At 34.2% G+C, this 20834-nt stretch overlaps 3 protein-coding genes across 3 annotated transcripts; 2 read left to right on the top strand and 1 right to left on the bottom strand.

The window, feature by feature from the left end:
- Positions 1-1026: 1026 nt before the first annotated feature.
- LOC18588522 (pseudo histidine-containing phosphotransfer protein 2-like) lies at positions 1027-3074 on the top strand. Its single transcript, XM_088810397.1, has 6 exons — positions 1027-1086; positions 2131-2264; positions 2389-2457; positions 2585-2656; positions 2839-2911; positions 3027-3074. The coding sequence occupies exons 1-6, from the start codon at positions 1027-1029 to the stop codon at positions 3072-3074; spliced, it is 456 nt and encodes a 151-aa protein (XP_088666523.1).
- Positions 3075-5387: 2313 nt separating this feature from the next.
- LOC18588520 (pseudo histidine-containing phosphotransfer protein 2-like) lies at positions 5388-7356 on the top strand. Its single transcript, XM_018126622.2, has 6 exons — positions 5388-5447; positions 6402-6532; positions 6671-6739; positions 6867-6938; positions 7121-7193; positions 7309-7356. Exons 1-6 carry the CDS (start codon positions 5388-5390, stop codon positions 7354-7356), a joined length of 453 nt encoding a protein of 150 aa, XP_017982111.2.
- A 3685-nt stretch (positions 7357-11041) lies between these two features.
- Positions 11042-17532, bottom strand: LOC18588519 (putative ABC transporter B family member 8). The gene is made up of 9 exons (XM_007012981.3): positions 17123-17532; positions 16945-16999; positions 16436-16614; positions 15713-16170; positions 14447-14987; positions 14153-14332; positions 12198-13481; positions 11689-12104; positions 11042-11591 (listed from the first exon to the last, which is right to left on the bottom strand). Exons 1-9 carry the CDS (start codon positions 17375-17377, stop codon positions 11240-11242), a joined length of 3720 nt encoding a protein of 1239 aa, XP_007013043.3. The 5' UTR covers positions 17378-17532; the 3' UTR covers positions 11042-11239.
- Between the last annotated feature and the right edge of the window lie 3302 nt (positions 17533-20834).

Below are 20834 nucleotides of genomic sequence, written 5' to 3'. Positions count from 1 at the left end.
TCTGACCTATAGAATTTTCTCCTACTAGGAGCAGCTTGCAATGCAAGGTTTGTAAGGCTTGATTTCGTAACTAATAATGCTTCATTAAGATACCTTTATGATTAAGAGACTACAATATTGGCCTTTTAATTTGTTTTCAGTTTCTACATCTAATGGTCAGCGCTTAGCATTGCAAAATGAGGTCTCTATATATGAACAAGACCTAGCTTGAATCCTTTTACTATTGGTACTATATCATTTCCAATCTCTATTTGTAAAAGGACTTTCCAAACAATAGAGATCTTGACATCTTGTCCTATGACCGCTACGCATTCCTAAATAAAAGGAAAATAAGTAGCACTAGACTTTAAAATAGTGCAACTTGGGGTTTTCTTTTTCTTTTTTAAATAAAAATTACCTCAATTCAAATTCAATAAAAATGTCAGATTATCAACTTTGATTGCGAGTCAGATGTTCATGCTGTTGAAACAACAACAAATCAATCATTTTAGTTTGAAATTAACAACTAATTTAAGAAAATAAATCCAATATCACCTCTAAAATTAAAATTATTAAGTAAGATCGGTTTTAGATATTTTTTTTGCATGTAAGTTTGGGTTTTTAGACAATAATTAAGGTAAGTAGTAATTTTGTCTCGACCTAACTTTCTTTTGAAAAGAAAAAGTAAAAAAGGAAAAATTTTGCAAATCCTATTCATTAATTGCACTATCTAGAAATTACAGAAAATCCAATATGTATTGTTGAATTATTAAAATTTCAGATTTTGTCTGACGCTTTGACAGCGTAGATTGCATATTTTTACCACAAATGCTTATTTTGCTTCTTTTCAATGAGTATTGATGCAACATTTTTACAGCTGCTGCAACCCCACTATAAATCTTTTCAGAAGTTACTGCATGCTTATACATTTGTTGGCTCTTGGTAACTTTTTCTGTTATATATACTCCGCTTTGGCTAACCGTTTCCGGATACTCAAGTACTTTTGTATTGAAATCTCTCGCAGTCAAGAAATCGTTTTTCCTTGAAATGGACAGCAGAAGCTTGCGTGAACAAATCGCGGTCATGAGGCAATCCTTCTTTGATGAGGTTTAGTTCCTTCTTCTTCCATTCTCAGGTTTAGAGCACCTTTGCATATCTCATGGCTTCTTATTTCTGCCCTAAGATCGACTACATGACACTTTTCTTTCATTTTACCTTTTTGGCTATTTGGAAAACAAAAGGTTTATTTTCTTGATTTTCGTTTTACTATTAATCCCTTGATTTATTCAAGCAAAAGGAAAGAAAATGTTTTACCGTAGATGCGTATGATATAGTATACATGCATCCATGAAAATAATGAAAGGTTTTCTTGTTATTACGGCTCCTGGTATTTTACTGTCTTGCTTCTTTATGTTTTATTATGTAGTAAAGAGATAGAAAACTGATCAAGAACAAGATCAGTCAAGGTAGCAAGAATGACTCTAAACTGTAACGGTTATGGAGTAAAGCACCCTATCTCCTCAAGAGAAACAGAAATAACTCTATTACTTTATTTTTGCTTCTTGCTCTGAATGTTCAATTTCACAAAGGATTGGATTGGAATTCATGTCAAATTTAGAGATTCTAACAGATTGGTGCATCGTTGAATCTTGCAGCAGATATCTTGTTATCAACCTTTTGTGCTTAAGAAATTGCATTCATATAAATATCCCCAGTCATTGGACTGCTAATTATATCTTAGACTTAATATGCCTTTTAACATGCATGCACTTTTCTTAGTACTAGATAAAACCATATGCCTCATATAAGTGTGGGTCCATAGATTTTTCACTACCGTAAAAGTTCATAAGGGTGATCTGATGACAATCTGAAATTTTATTTTTCTTTTTGTCATGATAATGCTTCTTTTTTTTTTTTAAGTTTTATCATGAGAATGTTAAACTCATCTTATGTGAAGAAGTGCCCATATATTAAACAAATGCATTGGAACCTGTTTGATTTTATTTTAGAAAGGAACTTTCTTGATTTTGGGATACATGAATCGTCTAAGAATGTAGGCAGACAAAAAATTGGCAAAATAGCAATCGGCAAGTCCCGCCACCCCCCCTACCAGAATTATCGAGTGAAAACCTTGAATCTTTGTTATTGTAGGAGATTTTGGACGCGCAGTTCATTCAACTGGAGGAGCTAACGGATAAAGACGAACCCAACTTTGTAGAGGATGTGGTGACCATGTACTTCAGGGAGTCGACTGATAATCTGATACCTACTATTGAGGAGCATATGTTAGTAGAATGAGCTGGAACTCTTTTTTTTCCCTTCTAGATTTCCTTTTGATCATTTAATTTCACCTCTTTTTTTTTTATGATGACGATAACAATTAACAGTGATGGTTATCTATGCATACAGGAAAAGTATCCCTATTGACATCGCTAAACTAGACAGGGTCATGCATAAGCTTAAGGGCAGCAGTGCCAGGTAAATTCCATGACACTGAGGTGTACTTCCAAAACCTATATATGTTGCTAGGGACTTCAATTTATTGACGTTTGATCGCCAAAAGCTTAATGAAAATTGGTCTAATAGATAATGACACTTGTTGCAGCATTGGTGCTAACAAAGTTCGAAATGAGATCAACAACACAATGGTGCTTTTGGAGGGAGGGAACGTGGAAGGGTAATGTTCCTGTTTTCATCTATATTTTCTCCATATACTTAGTAGATATATTCGGTCTTTTTATTTTAAGGATAAACTGAAGGAATGCCTAAACTCTCCATCATGCTAAATATCTATCCAGGCCCTTGTATAATTACCTGCAATACTGACTTCAAATTGAAAATGAATGTGATGTCATACAGGGCAAAGGCCGCCTTCGAGCAGGTGCGAAAGGAGCATGAAACTCTCAAAGCCAAGCTCGAGACCTATTTTCAGGTTTATCTCTCTCGACCCACATTGACCATTCTTCATATGTTCCTTGCTTACTTCGATTGATAGGGCAAAAATAAACTTGTATTGAACTCCTATTAATGTTTCCTATATACGGCAGCAACTGAGGCAAGCGGGCCCTGTTGACCCAGCTACGCCTTCCAAGTGATGCGGTCGCCTTAAAGCTGGAGATAGAAGCTGGTATTTGGTGGCCTCATTGCTTCAAGCAAATCCACCATTTTCATGATCTGCTTTTAGAATATAATAAACACTGGAGATAGTTCATTTTCTGTGTTGGGTCTTTCATCTGTGTGCCCTTGGATCCTGTTATAAGGTTTTCCTTTCTTACTATTACTAGTACTTCTAAGGAAGCTTTCTATAATTTCTATGCATTTCATATGTAAATTTCAGTTTCCATATGAATTCTGAAACAAAATTTCCCTCAATTAGATTTCATCTCTCTCTCATTTTGTTTGGTTTGGATGGAATTTGCAGCCTTTGTCTTACTCGAAGGCTAAGAACTAATATGCCTCATGTGGCATGACGTTTTATTAGTGCATCTAAATTCTAAAATACAAGCATATAACTAATTAACTTTGAGCCTATGTGATGCATTATAAATTAAAGTTCATGAAATTTTAATATAAATAATTATTAATTTAAAATTATAATTAAAATTGTTTTAAATTCCATCACCAAGATTAGAAAATTGTCACATATCTCATTAACATATATTTCAAAAAATTAATAAATTAATATAATTAATAAATTAATAAATTAATATAATTAAAAAATGACATGAATTTTACTTCGATTCAGAGTCAAGAGCACTTGTTGCTTCATCAAGTAGGAGAATCGCAGGGTTCTTGATAAAGGCTCTCGCAATAGCAATTCGCTGCTTTTGTCTTCCTGACAAAAGTGCTCCGCTTTCGCCAATCTGTTGATGTTAGAAGTTAGACATGAATACTTTATGATTTGATTAAAGAAAAGAACATATGCATAACAAATTTCAGAAACTTTCTAAGCACAAGTTTTGATGCTTAACACTAACCTTTGTTTCATACCCTTCCGGAAGCTGTTTTACGAAATTATGGGCATTTGCAGCCATGGCAGCAACCATGACTTCATTCATTGTAGCATCTAGCTTCCCACACATTATATTTTCCTTTATTGATGTCCCAAATAATGCATGTTATTGACTAACAAGACCCATTTTTCATCTGATCCATTTTGTTTAAGGTATTTTTATTAATCACCTCACCACAATGCCATTTTAAGTCTTAAGCTTGAATTGCCAAAGACTCTCATGGCACAAGTGGTATATGAGGAAAAGAGAACCTAAACAATTGTCCAGAGAAGGCGGCAACCATAATTTCCTCTGATCCATTTTAATTGCAATCTTCTTATATCAACCCCATCCATCTTCACTGCTCCAACGCTTGCATCATAAAAAACCGTTGCGCCAATGCAATTGCCGGGGATTCACCGCTTCCACTGGCACCAACAAGAGCCACAGTTTTGCCTGCTTCAACTTTGAGGTTGAAATCTTTGAGAGCAACGGAATCAGGACGAGAAGGATATATGGATTTGACATGATCAAATTCTTATCTCTCCTCGAATCGTGTCTAACACAATGCCCTTTGTGACCTCACTCTCAATTTCTGGAATCCGGTCAATCCTAGCAAAGATTCTTGTAGTAGCAACGGGTGGCTTCTGTGAAGTACTTCAAAATCAGCAAGTACTACTCCAAGACACCTATATATAGGAAAACTTTACACTTAATGTCTACATACAGATGTACAACGGGAAGACTGTTCTTACTAATGATGCTTTAATTTCTTTTGCCAATCGTGTAATAACATTTTAAACTCAAGACTAAGAATTTTTACAGAATCTTGATTTACATTGTTATAATCACAAATTTTATGTCTAATAAACTATTACTTACTCTAATATAAATGATATTTTATTTATTATCATTAATAATTTGTAGTTCTAAATGATGCTACATCAAGATAGATCCATGATAAATTTTTAGACTTCAGTCTATAAATTTACCAATCAGGTTTTGCTTCTACTGTAAAAGAGGTGTATGGAAAGAGAATAGGAAAGGAAAGGAAAGGTACTTAAAAAAAAAAAGGGGGGGAGGGGGGGGAACTAAAGGGAGAATGTTACAAAAAAAAAAATTCTAAGACTTTTGACATTTAGAACAAGAGATAAAGAATTGAAGGAAATATAAAAATAAAATGGTTAATTTTGGTTGAAAAATTGTTTTTCTTTCTATTTTCCAGATCAATTAATTTCGTAAAGTGTTTAGCCAAAAAAAAATATTATAAATCTTTTCAGAAGTTACTGCATGCACATTTGTTGGCTCTTAGTAACTTTTTCTGTTGTATATACATCGCTTTGGCTAACCGTTTTCGGATACTGGAGTAGCTTTGCCTTGAAATCTCTCGCTGTCAAGAAATCGTTTTTCCTTGAAATGGAAAACAGAAGCTTGCGTGAACAAATTGCGGCCATGAGGCAATCCTTCCTTGATGAGGTTTAGTTCCTTCTTCTTCCATTTTCAGGTTTAGAGCACCTTTGCATATTTCATGGCATCTTATTTCTGCCCCATGATCGACTACATGACACTTTTCTTCCATTTTACCACAAGGTTTATTTTCTTGATTTCCGTTTTACTATTAATCCCTTGATTTATTCAAGCAAAAGGAAAGAAAAGGTTTTACCGTCGATGTATATGATAATACTATACATGCATCCATGAAAATAATAACGGGTTTTCTTGTTATTACAGATCTTGGTATTTTACTATCTTGCTTCTTTTTGTTTTATTATGTATTAAAGATATAGAAAACTGATCAAGAACAAGATCAGTAAGGGTAGAAAGAATGACTCTAAACTGTAAGAGTTATGGAGTGGAGCACCTATCACCTCAAGAGAAACAGAAATAACTCTATACTATATTTTTGCTTCTTGCTCTGAATGTTCAATTTCACAAGGGATTGGATTGTAATTCATGTCAAATTTAGAGATTCTAGCAGATTGGTGCATCGTTGAATCTTGCAGCAGATATCTTGTTATCAACCTTTTGTGCTTAAGAAATTGCATTCATATAAATATCCCCAATCATTGGACTGTTAATTATATCTTAGACTTAGTATGCCTGTTATCATGCATGCACTTTTCTTATTATTAGACAAAACCATAAGCCTCATATAAGTGTGTGTGCATAGATTTTTCAGTACCGTAAAAGTTTCTTGATTTTGTCATGGGAATATTAAACTCATTTTCTGTAAAAAATTTCTCTCATGTAAAAAAAATGCATTGGAGCCCATTTGATTTAATTTTAGGAAGGAACTTACTTTCTTGATTTTGGGATACATGAATTCGTCTAAGAATGTGGGCAGACGAAAAAAATGGCAAAATAGCAACCGGTAGGTTCCTCCCTCCACCAGCGTTATCGAGTGAAAACCTTAAATCTTTGTTATTGTAGGAGATTTTGGACACACAGTTCATTCAACTGGAGGAGCTATCGGATAAAGACGAACCCAGCATTGCAGAGGAGGTGGTGACCTTGTACTTCAGGGAGACGACTGAACTGCTACCTACTCTTGAGGAGGATATGTTAGTACAATGAGCTGGAACTCTATTTTTCCCTTCTAGATTTCCTTTTGATCATGTAATTTCACCTCTTTTTTTTTTTTTTTTATTTTGATGATGATGACGTTAACAATTAACAGTGATGATTATCTATGTATACAGGAAAGCTATCCCGATTGACTTCCCTAAACTAGACAGGATCTTGCATAGGCTTAAGGGCAACAGTGCCAGGTAAATTCCGTGACACTGAGGTGTTCTTCCAAGACCTATATATGTTGCTGGGGACTTCAAGTTATTGACGTTCGGCCGCCAAAAACTTAATTAAAATTGGTCTCATAGATAATGACACTTGTTGCAGCATTGGTGCTAACAAAGTTCGAAATGAGATCAACAACACAATGGCGCTTTTGGAGGAAGGGAACGTGGAAGGGTAATGTTCCTGTTTTCATCTATATTTTCTCCATGTACTTAGTAGATATATTCGGTCTTTAATTTTAAGGATAAACTGAAAGAATACCTAAACTCTCCGTCATGCTAAATATCTATCCAGGCCCTTGTATAATTTACATGCAGTACTGACTTCAATTCGAAAATGAATGTGATGTCATGCAGGGCAAAGGCCGCCTTCGAGCAGGTGCGAAAGGAGCATGAAACTCTCAAAGCCAAGCTCGAGACCTATTTTCAGGTTTATCTCTCTCGACCCACATAGACCATTCTTCATATTTTTCTTGCTTACTTCGATTGATAGGGAAAAAAGAAACTTGTATTCAACTACTATTAATGTTTCCTATATATGGCAGCAACTGAGGCAAGCAGGCCCTGTTGACCCAGCTACGCCTTCCAAGTGAAGCGGTCGCGCTAAAGCTGGAGATAGGAGCTGGTATCTGGTGGCCCCATTGCTTCAAGCAAATCCACCAGTTTCATGATCTGCTTTTAGAATATAATAAAAACTGGGGATAGTTCTGTTTCTCTGTGTCGGGTCTTTCATCCGTGTGCCTTTGGATCCTGTTATAAGGTTTTCCTTTCTTACTATTACTAGAACTTCTAAGGAAACTTTCTATAATTTCTACACATTTCATATGTAGATTTCAGTTTCCATATGAATTCTGAAACAAAATTTCCCTCAATTAGATTTCGTCTCTCTCTCTCAATTTGTCTGGTTTGGATGGAATATGCAGTCCTTGTCTTACTCAACGACTAAGAACTAATTTGCCTCACGTGGTATGAAGTTTTATTACTGCATCTAAATTCTAAATTATAAGCATATAGCTAACTAACTTTGAGCGTATGTGATACATCATAAATTAAAGTTTATAAATTTTTAACATAAATAATTATTGACTTTAAAATAATAATTAAAAATGTTTTAAACTCTGTCATCGAGATTAGAGAATTATCATATATCTCATTCAAATATATTTTAAAAAATTAATAAATTAATATAATAAAAATGGCATGTGATAACATTTTAATTTTACTTGTGAAACTTAAAAACTTCATGGACAATGTATAAAATTATAGTCTATTAAAACATATTTTGACAGATATAATCAAATTATTTTTCAACTTTTTAATATAGCAAAGAATTCATCATGAATATTTTTCAATCGTAATATTGCATTACATTCTAACATATATAGATGTATTATTTTAAGATGCATAGTAAAATATTTAATAATATGGGCTAATATTATTTTAAAAAGATAAAATCCAAATGCACCTATGAATATTACATAGCTCATATTCTAAGTGAATAACCACTATTTGTATAAAGAATAAAATCTATTCATGCTACTACGTGGCATTTGGTACGAGGTGATCATCTTAAAATTCATGGTGATTTGCACTTGGTGATTAAATCATAGTACCTAATAAGAACTCTCGAAAATCCTACACAGCAATGGTCTGAAGTTATCGAGACTTGGAAGGTGACTTAATTCTCATTCGAAAGAGTGTGAAACTTTATTCACTAAGATGAAGCAATTTGTAAAATTAACGATGAACAAAATAATCCTTTTAATGTGTGAATAAAGAGTTTCCTTTCTCAAAAAATTATAATTATTTTATATAAAATAATTAAAAATGTACACATTTATTTTTTTAATTGTCTTCATATTTATTTGAATAAAAATAATTACTCCATATATTTTTATTTACGACCCGAAAAATGAACAAAGTATAGAAAGTGAATAAAAGAATGCAACGAAAAGGCCTGGAGATTTTTTTTTTTTTTAAGTATGGAAAGCAATAGAAGGGCTGGCTGGCACTTACATGTGGGCAATCGGGACGCTTCATCTGAAGTCTGAACCCAAACCCAAGTTAAAAGTCCACGCAACAGAACCCAATTAACTCTAAAGCAGGCCTATTCCTGAGACCCAAATTCGATCAAATACCAGCAAAAGCTTAGATAATTGTAAATGGATCTCTCAAAATCTTGTTTGATGAGGTTTTTCTCTTCTTCTTTGCATAAAAAATAAAAATATTGGTTTTGTCATTTTCAGGTATGAAGGACCTTGCATCTCATCAGGCATATTATTCCTGCCCCATGATCAACTACATATAGAGCATATACGAAATAATCTTTCCTTGTTCAATCTTTAATATATATATATTGTCATTTGAATATACTTTTTCATGAAAAAAATTATAAAAAATAACTTTTTTCATAAACACATTTTAAAAATAGCATTCAATATAAATTTAACTGTTTTTATCCAATTTTAACATAACATAACAAAATTCCTTTAAAATTATTTCAAACAAATAAAATGCTCACAATTTTTCTCTCCTGTCATTCGTCTATTGTGTTTAAGCTCTTTCAAATTTTATCACCATCATCATTTCTTTTTGCTTATCTTTTGTTATCTTGTCACAAAAAGCAGGAAAGAAAACAATATATTCTTAAATTTATTAGTTTTTTTTTTTAAAAAAACAAAACCTACAACTTTTATGAAAGAAATTGAAAATAAAAAAATAATTGATAGTGAAGATCCTCCAAAAATTGAAAAAGAACATAAGAGGAAAAAATGAAGACAAAAAAAATTTCCCCATTAGATTGGCTAGCCAAGAACCATAGCGCATAAAAGCTTTTATCAAGCAAGATGAAGGTTGAACAAAATTTTCAAACCTTTGGAAAAACCCTATTTCAATTGCTGCAAGATCCCTTATCCATGACCTAGTAATTCTGGAGATTGAACTTCAAATTTGTATTTACAAAACCCTCTATTGTTGATCTACTGATAAAAAAGCATGGCATGATGAGTAATAACAGGTTCTTGGATTTATCGTTGTTGAGTTTTTCAGCGATTCAAGTCTGGTAGAACAAGTTTTGTCATGTAACAAAGTGATTTATGCCTTGACATGTAATATCAATGGGATGAAGGAAGCTTTGGCATGTAATATTTAGTGTTAAAACTTTGATCTTGATATATAACATCTGGTATTGAAGCTTTGGCTTTAACTTGTAATATTTGGTATTGAAGTTTTGACTTTGACGTGTAATATCTTTTGCTTTGACCTGGTCTGTAACATCTAGTGCTGAAACTTAAATATGGTGTGTAATAACTTTTTTTTTTTTTTAATATGGTGTGTAACAATTTTTTTTCAACATGTTGTGTAACTTGGTCTTTATTTTTGTATTTTACTAGACTATAAACTTTTGAAGTTAAACAGTTTAAACATGATGTGTATTAACTTTTTTTTTCAACGTAACGATTTGTTTTTCAATATGACGTGTAACTTAGTTTCTATCTTTATATTTTATAAGACATAAACTTTTAGAGTTAAACATGATGTGTAACAATATTTTTTTGAACATAATATGTAACAATATTTTTTTTCTAAGTTTTATGGGTTGGTCCCTTCGTCGGAGCTTTTGCAACATTTGCATAACATCAGTACATCCTTAAGCTTGCAGTTATCAAGGCTTTGGGAATTTTTCGGAGCAACCCTACCAATTAAAGAAAAGAAAAACAAAAAACTCATCATAAAACAAAATAACTGTATCTCCACTTCTCTTTTTTTTTTTCTCCATTTATTCGTTTGTGTGTACGGGAGGATGGTTATGATAATTAATGACCTTTCTTTCTTCCTTTTCATCTTTTTTTTATACTTTAAATATTTTGTTGTTAGCTTTTACATTTTTGTGTCATTGTTCTCAAGTAGTGGTAGTGTTAATTTTTTTTTTTTTGAAAAAAATAACATTTTTTTTTGTGCTGGAATATGAGGAATTTTCATTAAGGGTAATTTTGTTCAAAATTTTTTTCTTTTAATTAAAAATAGTTTGAAATTAAAAAGATGATTATTTTTTAAAACACTTAATTTTTAAAAGCTAAAAAAAATGATCTTTTTTTTTTTTGTTACATGAATGCTAAAAATGAGCAAAATCATTTTTTTTATTTTTATAGTTTGAATTGTTTTGAAAGTTAAAATGGCACAGACTTGTTCATATATATATAATGGTTGATAAATCTTACTTATACATGATACAATATATCACTGCTATATCATGGGTCAAGTTAAACACCATCGATCTGATATGAATCTATAAACACATTTCCCATGTTTGGATATCTTCACAGCTCCATTTTTGTGCAATTTTCTGCATTATAGACAACTAGGAGATCTCTTTTTAAGTTTAATCCAAGAGTGAGTGGCTAGGTAGCTCTAAGGAACACCGTCTAACTGCTAGCTAGCGGCATATTCCAGCCTTGAAGAGTAAACAAGTACAAATTATGTTTGAAGGCTAGCAAGCTTGGAGAATGCTCCTTGGTGGTTCCTGAGCTGAGCGTAGGTGCCTCGCTCCACCACCTTCCCATCGGCAACAAAAGCAATTAAGTCTACTTTTTTTATTGTGTTAAGCCGATGAGCTATCACAACTGTGGTCCTTCCGACCATGGTTCTATCCAATGCTTCTTGAACAACTTGCTCAGATTGCACGTCAAGAGCGCTGGTTGCCTCATCTAGTAAAAGAATTCTTGGGTTCCGAATTATAGCTCTAGCAATGGCTATTCTTTGTTTTTGCCCTCCTGATAATTGAACTCCTCTTTCCCCACATTCTGTCTCGTATCCGTCCTTCAATGCCCTACACAACAAATTCAACGCAAACCAGAGTTATTAGCACATTTCAAGGTTACAATGCCATTCATGCAATGGCCTGCTAGAAACTGAAAACAGCTTACGAGACAAATTCGTGAGCATTTGCAGCTCTAGCTGCCTCCACAACTTCATTCTCAGATGCATCAAGCTTTCCAAACACAATGTTATCCCGGATGCTGCCAGAATAAATTACTGGTTCTTGGCTGACAAGCGCCATTTGCCTCCTGTACCATTGAACATCAAGTTCTCTTATGTCGATACCATCTACTTTCACGGACCCCATTTCAACATCATAAAATCTCTGAATTAGTCCAATCACAGTTGATTTTCCACATCCACTTTTCCCAACTAGTCCAACACTAGTGCCTGGTTTCACTTCCAAGCTAAATTGGCGTAAAACTAGTGTCTCCGGCCTGCTTGGATATGCAAAATCTACCTTCTTCAGCTCAATCTTTCCGGTAATTCTTTCCAACTTCGTTCCACTGGTGCCATCTTCTCCCTAATACAATTGTAAAACAGATTAATTCAAGCAAAATTTATGTTGTAATTTAAACGGACTTCAATTCAGTTGACTAGGAAACAGTCTACTTACTTGAGACCCTGGAATTGAGGATTGCCGGTCAAGGATCTCAAAAACAGATGCCACTGCGGTTGAGCCCTTGGCTAGATCAGAGGTCATGCTTCCGGCATCAGCTATGACCTTTCCAGTGCTCACCAAGACAAAGAATGTCTTAAACACATCCCCTGCTGATATCTCTCCCTTTTCAACTAACCTACCTCCATACCAGAAATCCAAAGCCCATGACATAAAGGTTAAGCAATGAGCAGACCCCATGCCAATTCCTGCAAGCCATGATATTTTCCTTGCCTCTTTCCTTGGTTCCTCTTGAGCCTTATCGAAAAGTTGAAGAACCTTACCAATGCTCCCAAATGAAGTCACAATTTTATGATTATAGACTGCTTCCACCGCTATCTGAGTACTTTGATTTTGTGCCTTAACAAAATTAGTTGAAATACTAGAAAGCAGAACTTTTCGAGTGTAGAAACATAGAATTGTGAGAGGTTGGACTGCAATCATGACTACCGCTAACTTCCAAGCAACAATTAGTCCTATAATCATTGCGATGGTGACAGCCGAAGTAGTTTGAACTAACAATGAAATTCTGTCTGCAACAAGAGTCTTAACCATAGAAGCCTGATTGCTCAAACTAGAACATAAGGCTCCACTAGAGTTTTTCTCTTCATCAAACCAAGCAGCTTCAAAGGACAACATTTTTTCTAGCATTCTCTTTCGGATTCTCCTGGTTAGCCGCTCACCCATATAAGCAAAATTATAATGCTGAATAAGATTCAGAATGATGGAGAACAAGGTGAGTGAAGAAAATATCAAAGCATAAGTACGAATTCGAGCCTGCATTTCTTGGTGGCTTTTTGCAAAAAAGGCTGAAATCATGCCACCAACTGTTAAGGCATAGACAGGTTGGACTGCGCCAAAAGCTATAGCAGAGAGGCTACCAACCAAACCTTGCTTCCATTCAGGGGAATTTAAAGAGAGAAGGCGAGAGAAAGAAGGAGGGGGATGAGATACTGGTTTTTTTGGACTTTCAATGTGCACTGGTGTGGCAAAGAGAGCTGGGCTTGATTTGGCTGTGCTTAGCCTGCCTGTACTCATTCTTCCAACAGAAGAAAGGCGTGTTTCAGGATTTTGTTCATGGTCATCGCAGCTGAATTGTCTTTGTAGCTTTGCAAGTTGGGCATAGTGTCCGTTCTTCATGCTTATCAGATCGTTGTGCGATCCCATTTCAATGATACAACCATTATTAACCACTGCAATGAGGTCTGCATTTCGAATAGTGGAGAGCTTGTGGGCAACAACCTGATCAAATTGGAATTCTAGTTAATTAGAGGAAGAAAATAAGGTTTTGTCAATTCCAACCCCAATCAATACCCTACTCACATATGGATTAGGACTTTGGAAATTAAACTAGAATGAAATCCTGAATCTAATTGCACACTAGCTAGCACACTTTGTTTAAGCCTGTTAATCTAGTTACAGCATCTGTTTCATTTTACTAATTATTTTTATTGGATTTTTTGAGTCAAACCAACACAACCTTGATAAAGTGAAAGTCACGGCCAAAAAAGAAAAAACAAAAGCAAAATGGGACAAGAAATATAAAACGGAAACCTTTTTTTGGTAGCATAGCAAAGACAACTCATATTTGCTATTTCTGAAACGCAATGAACAATAAAGAGGAAAGATGTTGGACAGGGTGTTTTAAGAGAAGTATGCACGGAAAGTATGTAGAAAAATTGATTAAATTGAAATTATCATATACTGCTTTCCTTAAGGGCACTTTTCAAAAGGAATCGACTATTGAAAAATGATGAGGTTAATAAGAATATGTAATCACATTCTGTCACAAAGCAGAATTCAAAGAAACAAATATAATTTTCATCACTCGTCAGTTGAATCTGGCATTTCATCGTTATGAAAAGAAATTAAAGTAATTAAGATTAACCGGTGAAAGCAGTCAAATTAATTACCAGAGTGGTTCTTCCCATGGAGGCCTGATCAAGTGCATTTTGGACCAGTGTTTCTGATTCGGAGTCAAGAGCACTTGTTGCTTCATCAAGTAGGAGAATCACAGGGTTCTTGATAATGGCTCTGGCAATAGCAATTCGCTGCTTTTGTCCTCCTGACAAAAGTGCTCCGCGTTCGCCAATCTGTTGATGTTAGAAGTTAGACTTGAATACTTCATGATTTGATTAAAGAAAAGAACATACACATAACAAATTTCACAAACTTTCTAAGCACGAGTTTTGATGCTTAACACTCACCTTTGTTTCAAACCCTTCCGGAAGCTGTCTTACGAAATTATGGGCATTTGCAGCCATGGCAGCAGCCATGACTTCATCCATCGTAGCATCTAGCTTCCCAAACATTATATTTTCCCTTATTGATGTCCCAAATAATGCATGTTCTTGACTAACAAGACCCATTTTTCCTCTGATCCATTTTAATTGCAATCTTCTTATATCAACCCCATCAATCTTCACTGCTCCATCGTTTGCATCATAAAAACGTTGCACCAATGCAATTGCAGTGGATTTACCGCTTCCACTGGCACCAACAAGAGCCACAGTTTTGCCTGCTTCAACTTTGAGGTTGAAATCTTTGAGAACAACGGAATCAGGACGAGAAGGATATATGAATTTGACATGATCAAATTCTATATCTCCTCGAATTGTGTCTAACACAATGCCCTTTGTGTCCTCACTGTCAATTTCCGGAGTCCGGTCAATCCTAGCAAAGATTCTCGTAGCAGCAATGGTGGCTTCTGTGAAGTACTTCAAATCAGCAAGTGCTACTCCAAGACACCTACATATAGGAAAACTTTACACTTAGTGACTACATACAGATGGACAAAGCGGAAGACTGTTGTTAATGATGCTTTAATTTCGTTTGCCAATCGAGTAATAATATTATAAACGCGAGACTATAATATTTACCAATTAGGTTTTGCTTCTACCGTAAAAGAAGTGTATGGCAAGAGAATAGGAAAGGAACGGTACTTCAAAGAAAAAAAGGGAAAACTAAAGCGAGAATGTTAAAAAAAAAAATTAATCCTATTCCTTTAGATATTTGGTACAAGAGATAAAGAATTGAAGGTAATATAATTAGAAAATGGTTAATTCTGGTTGAATAATTGCTTTTTCCAAATCAGTTATGAAAAGATTAATTTCGTAAAGTGTGAAAAAAATGCAAATTTATCCATTTTCCTCTCCTAATTTCCTTATTATGGAACAGAAGAAAAATAATGTCCTCTTCACTTTTCTTTTGTCACCATTATTTTAAGTTTCCTTCATTTACCCCCTTACCGAACACAATAGGAAAATGATGCAAAGGAGAAGTTTCGAAAGGAGCATATAAATATTTGATTGAAGATTCCTTAAGCACTTTCATGCTTATTCTTACCGTATGTATTCTATGTAACATACTTTAGAGCTGATCTTATTAGACCTTAGTCCATAATCAATATGAGTAAATAATTTTAACATGTTTAAAGTGAAGTAATGAAGAAAAATATGAGACGCCTGACTTACAGTCCGCCCAATATGAAGGAGACGCCAGCTGCGTAGATCCTTCCTCCGCTTTCTCCTTTGTACATAACCAAATGGCTTCCATACCAAGCAAGGAAAGCCCATATCGCAAAAGAAACCCCTGTGCTCCCCACAGCCAAACCTTTTGCCATGCCTTGCTTCAGTCCCAGCTTTATTGTCCTATCCAATATTGCTGAATATCTCTCAACAATGCTCCTCTCAGCTGTGAATGAATAAACGGTCTTAATGGAACTCAGCGCCTGCTCCACAATGGTATTTGCTTTGCTATATTCCTTGGAAGCTTTCTTGCATAGATAGAGAAGGTACTTTCCATAAATTATTCCTGGAATGATGAGGAGAAGCAGTGCTGGGAAAACTACTATAGCCAACCTCCATGAAAGGTAAGCGGAAAATGCAAGTCCTGAGATGAAGGCAGATGAATTCATCACAAATATTGGCACCTGAAAATTTGAACGAGAAATGATAAATTGATAAGGTTAGGAACAGTTCACTGTCTCGGATTTAATTGGAAAACGAAAGCCCATTACCAATAATAAGCAGATCTGGAAGTTGCTTATTTCAAAAGGTAATCAATTTGTTTCAGTGTAAAATTCTAGCAAATGCTAACATTAAATGCTGAGTATTATGTGCTGGTATCAAATAAGAATCATAGATATTCATAAGATAAGTGCTGAAGAATATACTGTATGTATATGAAATTGGTACCTTTTCGCTGAGGACTTCTTGTATGAGAGATGTATCTTTAGATATGCTATTGATGACTTCTGAAGTAGTTGCTTCCTGTGAATCAAAGAAGCCAACTTCTTGCCTAAGAATGGCTTCCAAATACTTGTAACGAATCTTCAACACTTGCCTCTCGCTGGTTTTGCTCCAACAGTAACCTTCTGCAAGCATTAAAATCATCAATTTAGTCTCAGTGTCCTTTTGTTATATATTTTAACATGCAAGGATTATTTCGATGATATTTTATAATTAATTTAAAGCTTTTCAAAATTAGGGCATTCTAGGGTTTCGAAAAATGAGCTCGCTTCTTGTTTTATTTTGGTTATAAAGTCAGTGTCTCCTTATTATGATGCTAGCTAGCTTCCTCGAATCCCTGCTGTTTGAAATTAATGGACTGATTCAACTTGTACTAAGATGTACAACTCCAAACTCTCCCTTGTCCCTCAGAAAGCAATACAAATGTGGAAAAAAAAAATGTTTCCTCAAATTACCCATGAAAGCCACCACCATTGCTGCTAATCCCAAGTATGTAAAGTATATGCTGCACTGTTAACAAGTCAAAAAAAAAAAAGGAAACATGAGAGACAGATGGAGAGACAGAAAGAGCAGCAAAAACAGTACTAAGTAATAATAGAATGACATTGTTGACTACCAGTTCAAAGTTCTAACCTTTTCGACCTCTTCCATGAAATTGTTATTATTTTGTTGGGTATTACCATAACCCATGCTGTTCATTATACGGCCAGCAAAGACTATTAACCAGTTTGTTGACATGCCATCCCCAATAGCTCCAAAAGTACCCAAAACCATTAGCAAAATATCAACCCAATCAGCATATCTGAAAATTATACCTACATTATGCTTTCTAATTTCCTTCTCCCCCATTTCTCCTTTCTCTGTCTCATTCTTCTCTGGAGAGCCCATTTCCTTTTCCCTTCTGATGATCAGAACCCTCAGTGTCAAAGAAGCTTTTAGATTTCTTAAGCGAAGGGGATCAAGCAAGAGAAGATATAAGAAGAAAAGCAAAAAAGGGCTATGAGCAGAAGCACAAAAAAGACTTGATTTGCCCTCTACCAAACTATTGGCATTTGAATATCTATTTATATAAGAAGAGAAATGATGGCTGCTGATGATTTTCCATGAAGTGAACTTTATATGTCACAAAGCTCTTCGTGGGGTTGTTAAAGATAGTGTTTTCTTTGTGTTGGTGGTTGTTACTTTCATTACCATGAGAGCAAGGATAAACCTTTTTTGAAGTAAGTTCAAGAAAGATGACTATGACCACCCTTTAATGGAGGGCCAATATTTTTGTTTCTTGCTCCCTTTCTTTTCCTTTTTTTTTTTTTTTTTTATGGTTTAGTATAGCAATTGTGATGTGAGATTACTTTAAACACATATCGTTAATGTCGGCTTTTATTTTACTAATTGATTTCTTTTATACAATTATTAAAGATTTGATGAAGTAGATTTCCATCTCTAGATCCAATTCCACTAATGGGCAATATCTGCATAATAGCCAGTAATAATTACAACACGAAGCCGTACATATCCGAAATTGAATAATATATATACATGAATTTTCTAAGAGTTTGCTTTGTTACTTTTAAACATGATCATAGTTTTTGGCTTTTCCATCCATAAAATTAACAATGTGGGAACCATTTTTTTCTTTTTTTGGATATTTTAATACATCAAGATCATCACTTAAAAGGCCAGAGATTACAGTGTAAATTTCTAAATTTTATAAGTTAAAAAGGGTTAAAAGAATTTAAAATTAGAAGAAAAGCTCTTGGAATGAGTTCAAATTAAAAGCTTCTTTTCTACAAAAATTGAGGGGTTCTCCTTTTTTCCTAAAGTAAAGCAGGTTTTTTTAATTAAGTGTAAAGCATATTCCTTTTTGTCAATCCAAATTGCAGTCAGTTGCTTACACTGATCCTATATATGCAGGCATAGCATCATATTCTAAGCTGTATTGCTGGACTTTTAATCATTCTCTTATCTCTCTCTCTCTCAAAAGGAAATGACATATAATTAAGCTGTATAGCTACTTTGCTTCATTTTAATTAGATCGCTTTAAATTGGGCAAAAGCATCCTTTAAGCTCTCTCCCACCCATAAAATTAATGAACAAAAATATCATTGGAGCTCTGGAGCTGTCACAGACTTCTGCCTCTTTTGACATGTCTTATAATAATAATAATAATAATAATAATGCATGCTATGACGATTAATAACCCGAAAACACAGATCATTGATTAATAATAAAAGTACAAGAAAACATACAGAATCTTTCCCCACATTAATTACAAGTGCAAAGGATACTAGAATATCTCAAGCTCTCTGCTTTGTCTACGACCACACTGCACCGTCCCAACAATAATACACGAAATTCATTTCTAGATATGTGAAATCTCCAGGAGATCATATGAGATCTTCCATCAACTTATGACATGATATAAGCAAATTCATGATCCATGATTGTTTTTTTGTTTTCTAACCAATTTTTGTACTTACTCTTTTCTACTTTTGGAACATTGAACAATTCAAGCACCTTTATGAAACATGTTGCTTGTTTGTATCCTAAATTTTTGTGCACTACTCTAATCTTGACACATAATCATAACTTCCAAGGATGATGTATAGTAAGATATTCAGCTGAAGGGCCTTGATGGGGCGAGAATCCTATATATTCTCCATCTTTTGCTATGATTACATGATGATTTCCTAGAATAAAAGGACAAAATATCTGTTTCAAATCCCATTATTTAGTGGTGAGCGATGTGGTTATTCGTTAAAGCATTTTGCTTATTGCATTTCGGAGTTCACAAGCTGTTGCAGCTGCCACTAAACAGTTCCAACTTCTTCCACCTGGACCTGCCACATTTAAATACTTTTTGCATCTTTTCTCTTTGAAATTTTCTTATAAGAATAAGATAGCGTTTGCTTAATGTAGTAAAAGATCTTTTGCTCACCAAGAAATTCCCCATTTCCATCCAATAAGTTCTTATTGGATGCCATTTATTATATTCTATGAATTGATAATCTTCATTAAGATATGCTTCTCCAGGGAGGAATAAATGAATATTTAGATGCTTCCGGGTGGTGCAGAAGAATCTTCCATTAATGCCATCAAATTGATCAAATATAGAACAGTGTTTTGAGTTCAATTATTAATAGTCATTGACATTTTCCCGAGAAAGACTACGACATATGCAACAAAAATAAATGTATTCAGCATTTTTTTTACCAACAAAATTGCAGATAAACTCATCTAAAGTCAAGTTTATAAAACTCTCTTTTAAAAAGAAATTTGATACAAACCTATTTTTTTCTTTTTATAAACATTGTTGCAAATCTAAATTGCTTAGATATATGGAATTTCTTAACCACATCATTAATTGTTTCGAGTTTAGGAACTTCATTGAGAAAGGAACTTAATCTAAAATTTCTATTTAAGAGCTATATAATATAAGCTACTCACAAAATAGCCTAATGTTTTAATAAAAATGCCACCATTGCAGTGATGAATAATATATATAAATGGTTTTTTTTTCCCTTCTGATTTGCTGTGATTGTCTTAAAAAGTAGGTATGATTTTTTTTCGTTCAAATTAATAACAGTTTTATTAACTATCAAGGACTGGTACAATATTTTGATCAACCATAAGAAGATTAGATTGAAGTTTACAACATGTGTACGAAAATACAATGTCTCCAATAAAATTTCTCAAATCATCAATTTTATTAAAGATGTGTCATTTTAATTTTATTACAGTTTGAAGAGAACGCTACCTTAAAATCAGATGTGACAATCAATTCTTTGATACCTACCAACGAGGAAGAAGCAGATAATGAAATTATATTTTTGCTAGTCATATATAAGTTTGGCATAATTTGAATCTTGGACACCTAAAAGACCAAAGAAAACACTAATAACAGATCCATTGGAATCCTTGAACACTCCACAATCCGTCAGTCCAAGCTTCCCTATAGTTGACTCATCTACATTAAATTTAAGTTAACACTCAAGGGAAGTCCTCGAGACACCTAATCTTGAATGATTTTCCCTCATATCCAATCTGGGTCTGACCAAGTTTGTTGACAATCAGTTCGTCTTATTCTCCAATTAGGGCATGATGATAGCTTTTATTCTCTATCGCTTTTGGATTGCCCTCTTCCGACTGACCAGCTCCCGTCCTCCTCTATCCATCGTTTCTCCCACTTGCCTCACTAAAGAATCTATCCTTTACCATGTGTTTCCTCCAAAAGGCATTTCTAGGGATAAAATCTAGTAATAATCATCCCAATTTTGTGTTCCTAGAGCCAAACGCTGTTGAGATTCCAAATGACCTTTTTCCTTTAACCATAGAACCAAGTGTCTTA

Source organism: Theobroma cacao, chromosome 9 (assembly GCF_053813885.1).
Source record: "Theobroma cacao isolate CCN51 chromosome 9, ASM5381388v1, whole genome shotgun sequence".
Taxonomy (NCBI): domain Eukaryota; kingdom Viridiplantae; phylum Streptophyta; class Magnoliopsida; order Malvales; family Malvaceae; genus Theobroma; species Theobroma cacao.
This window is presented reverse-complemented; position numbering and strand designations above follow the sequence as displayed.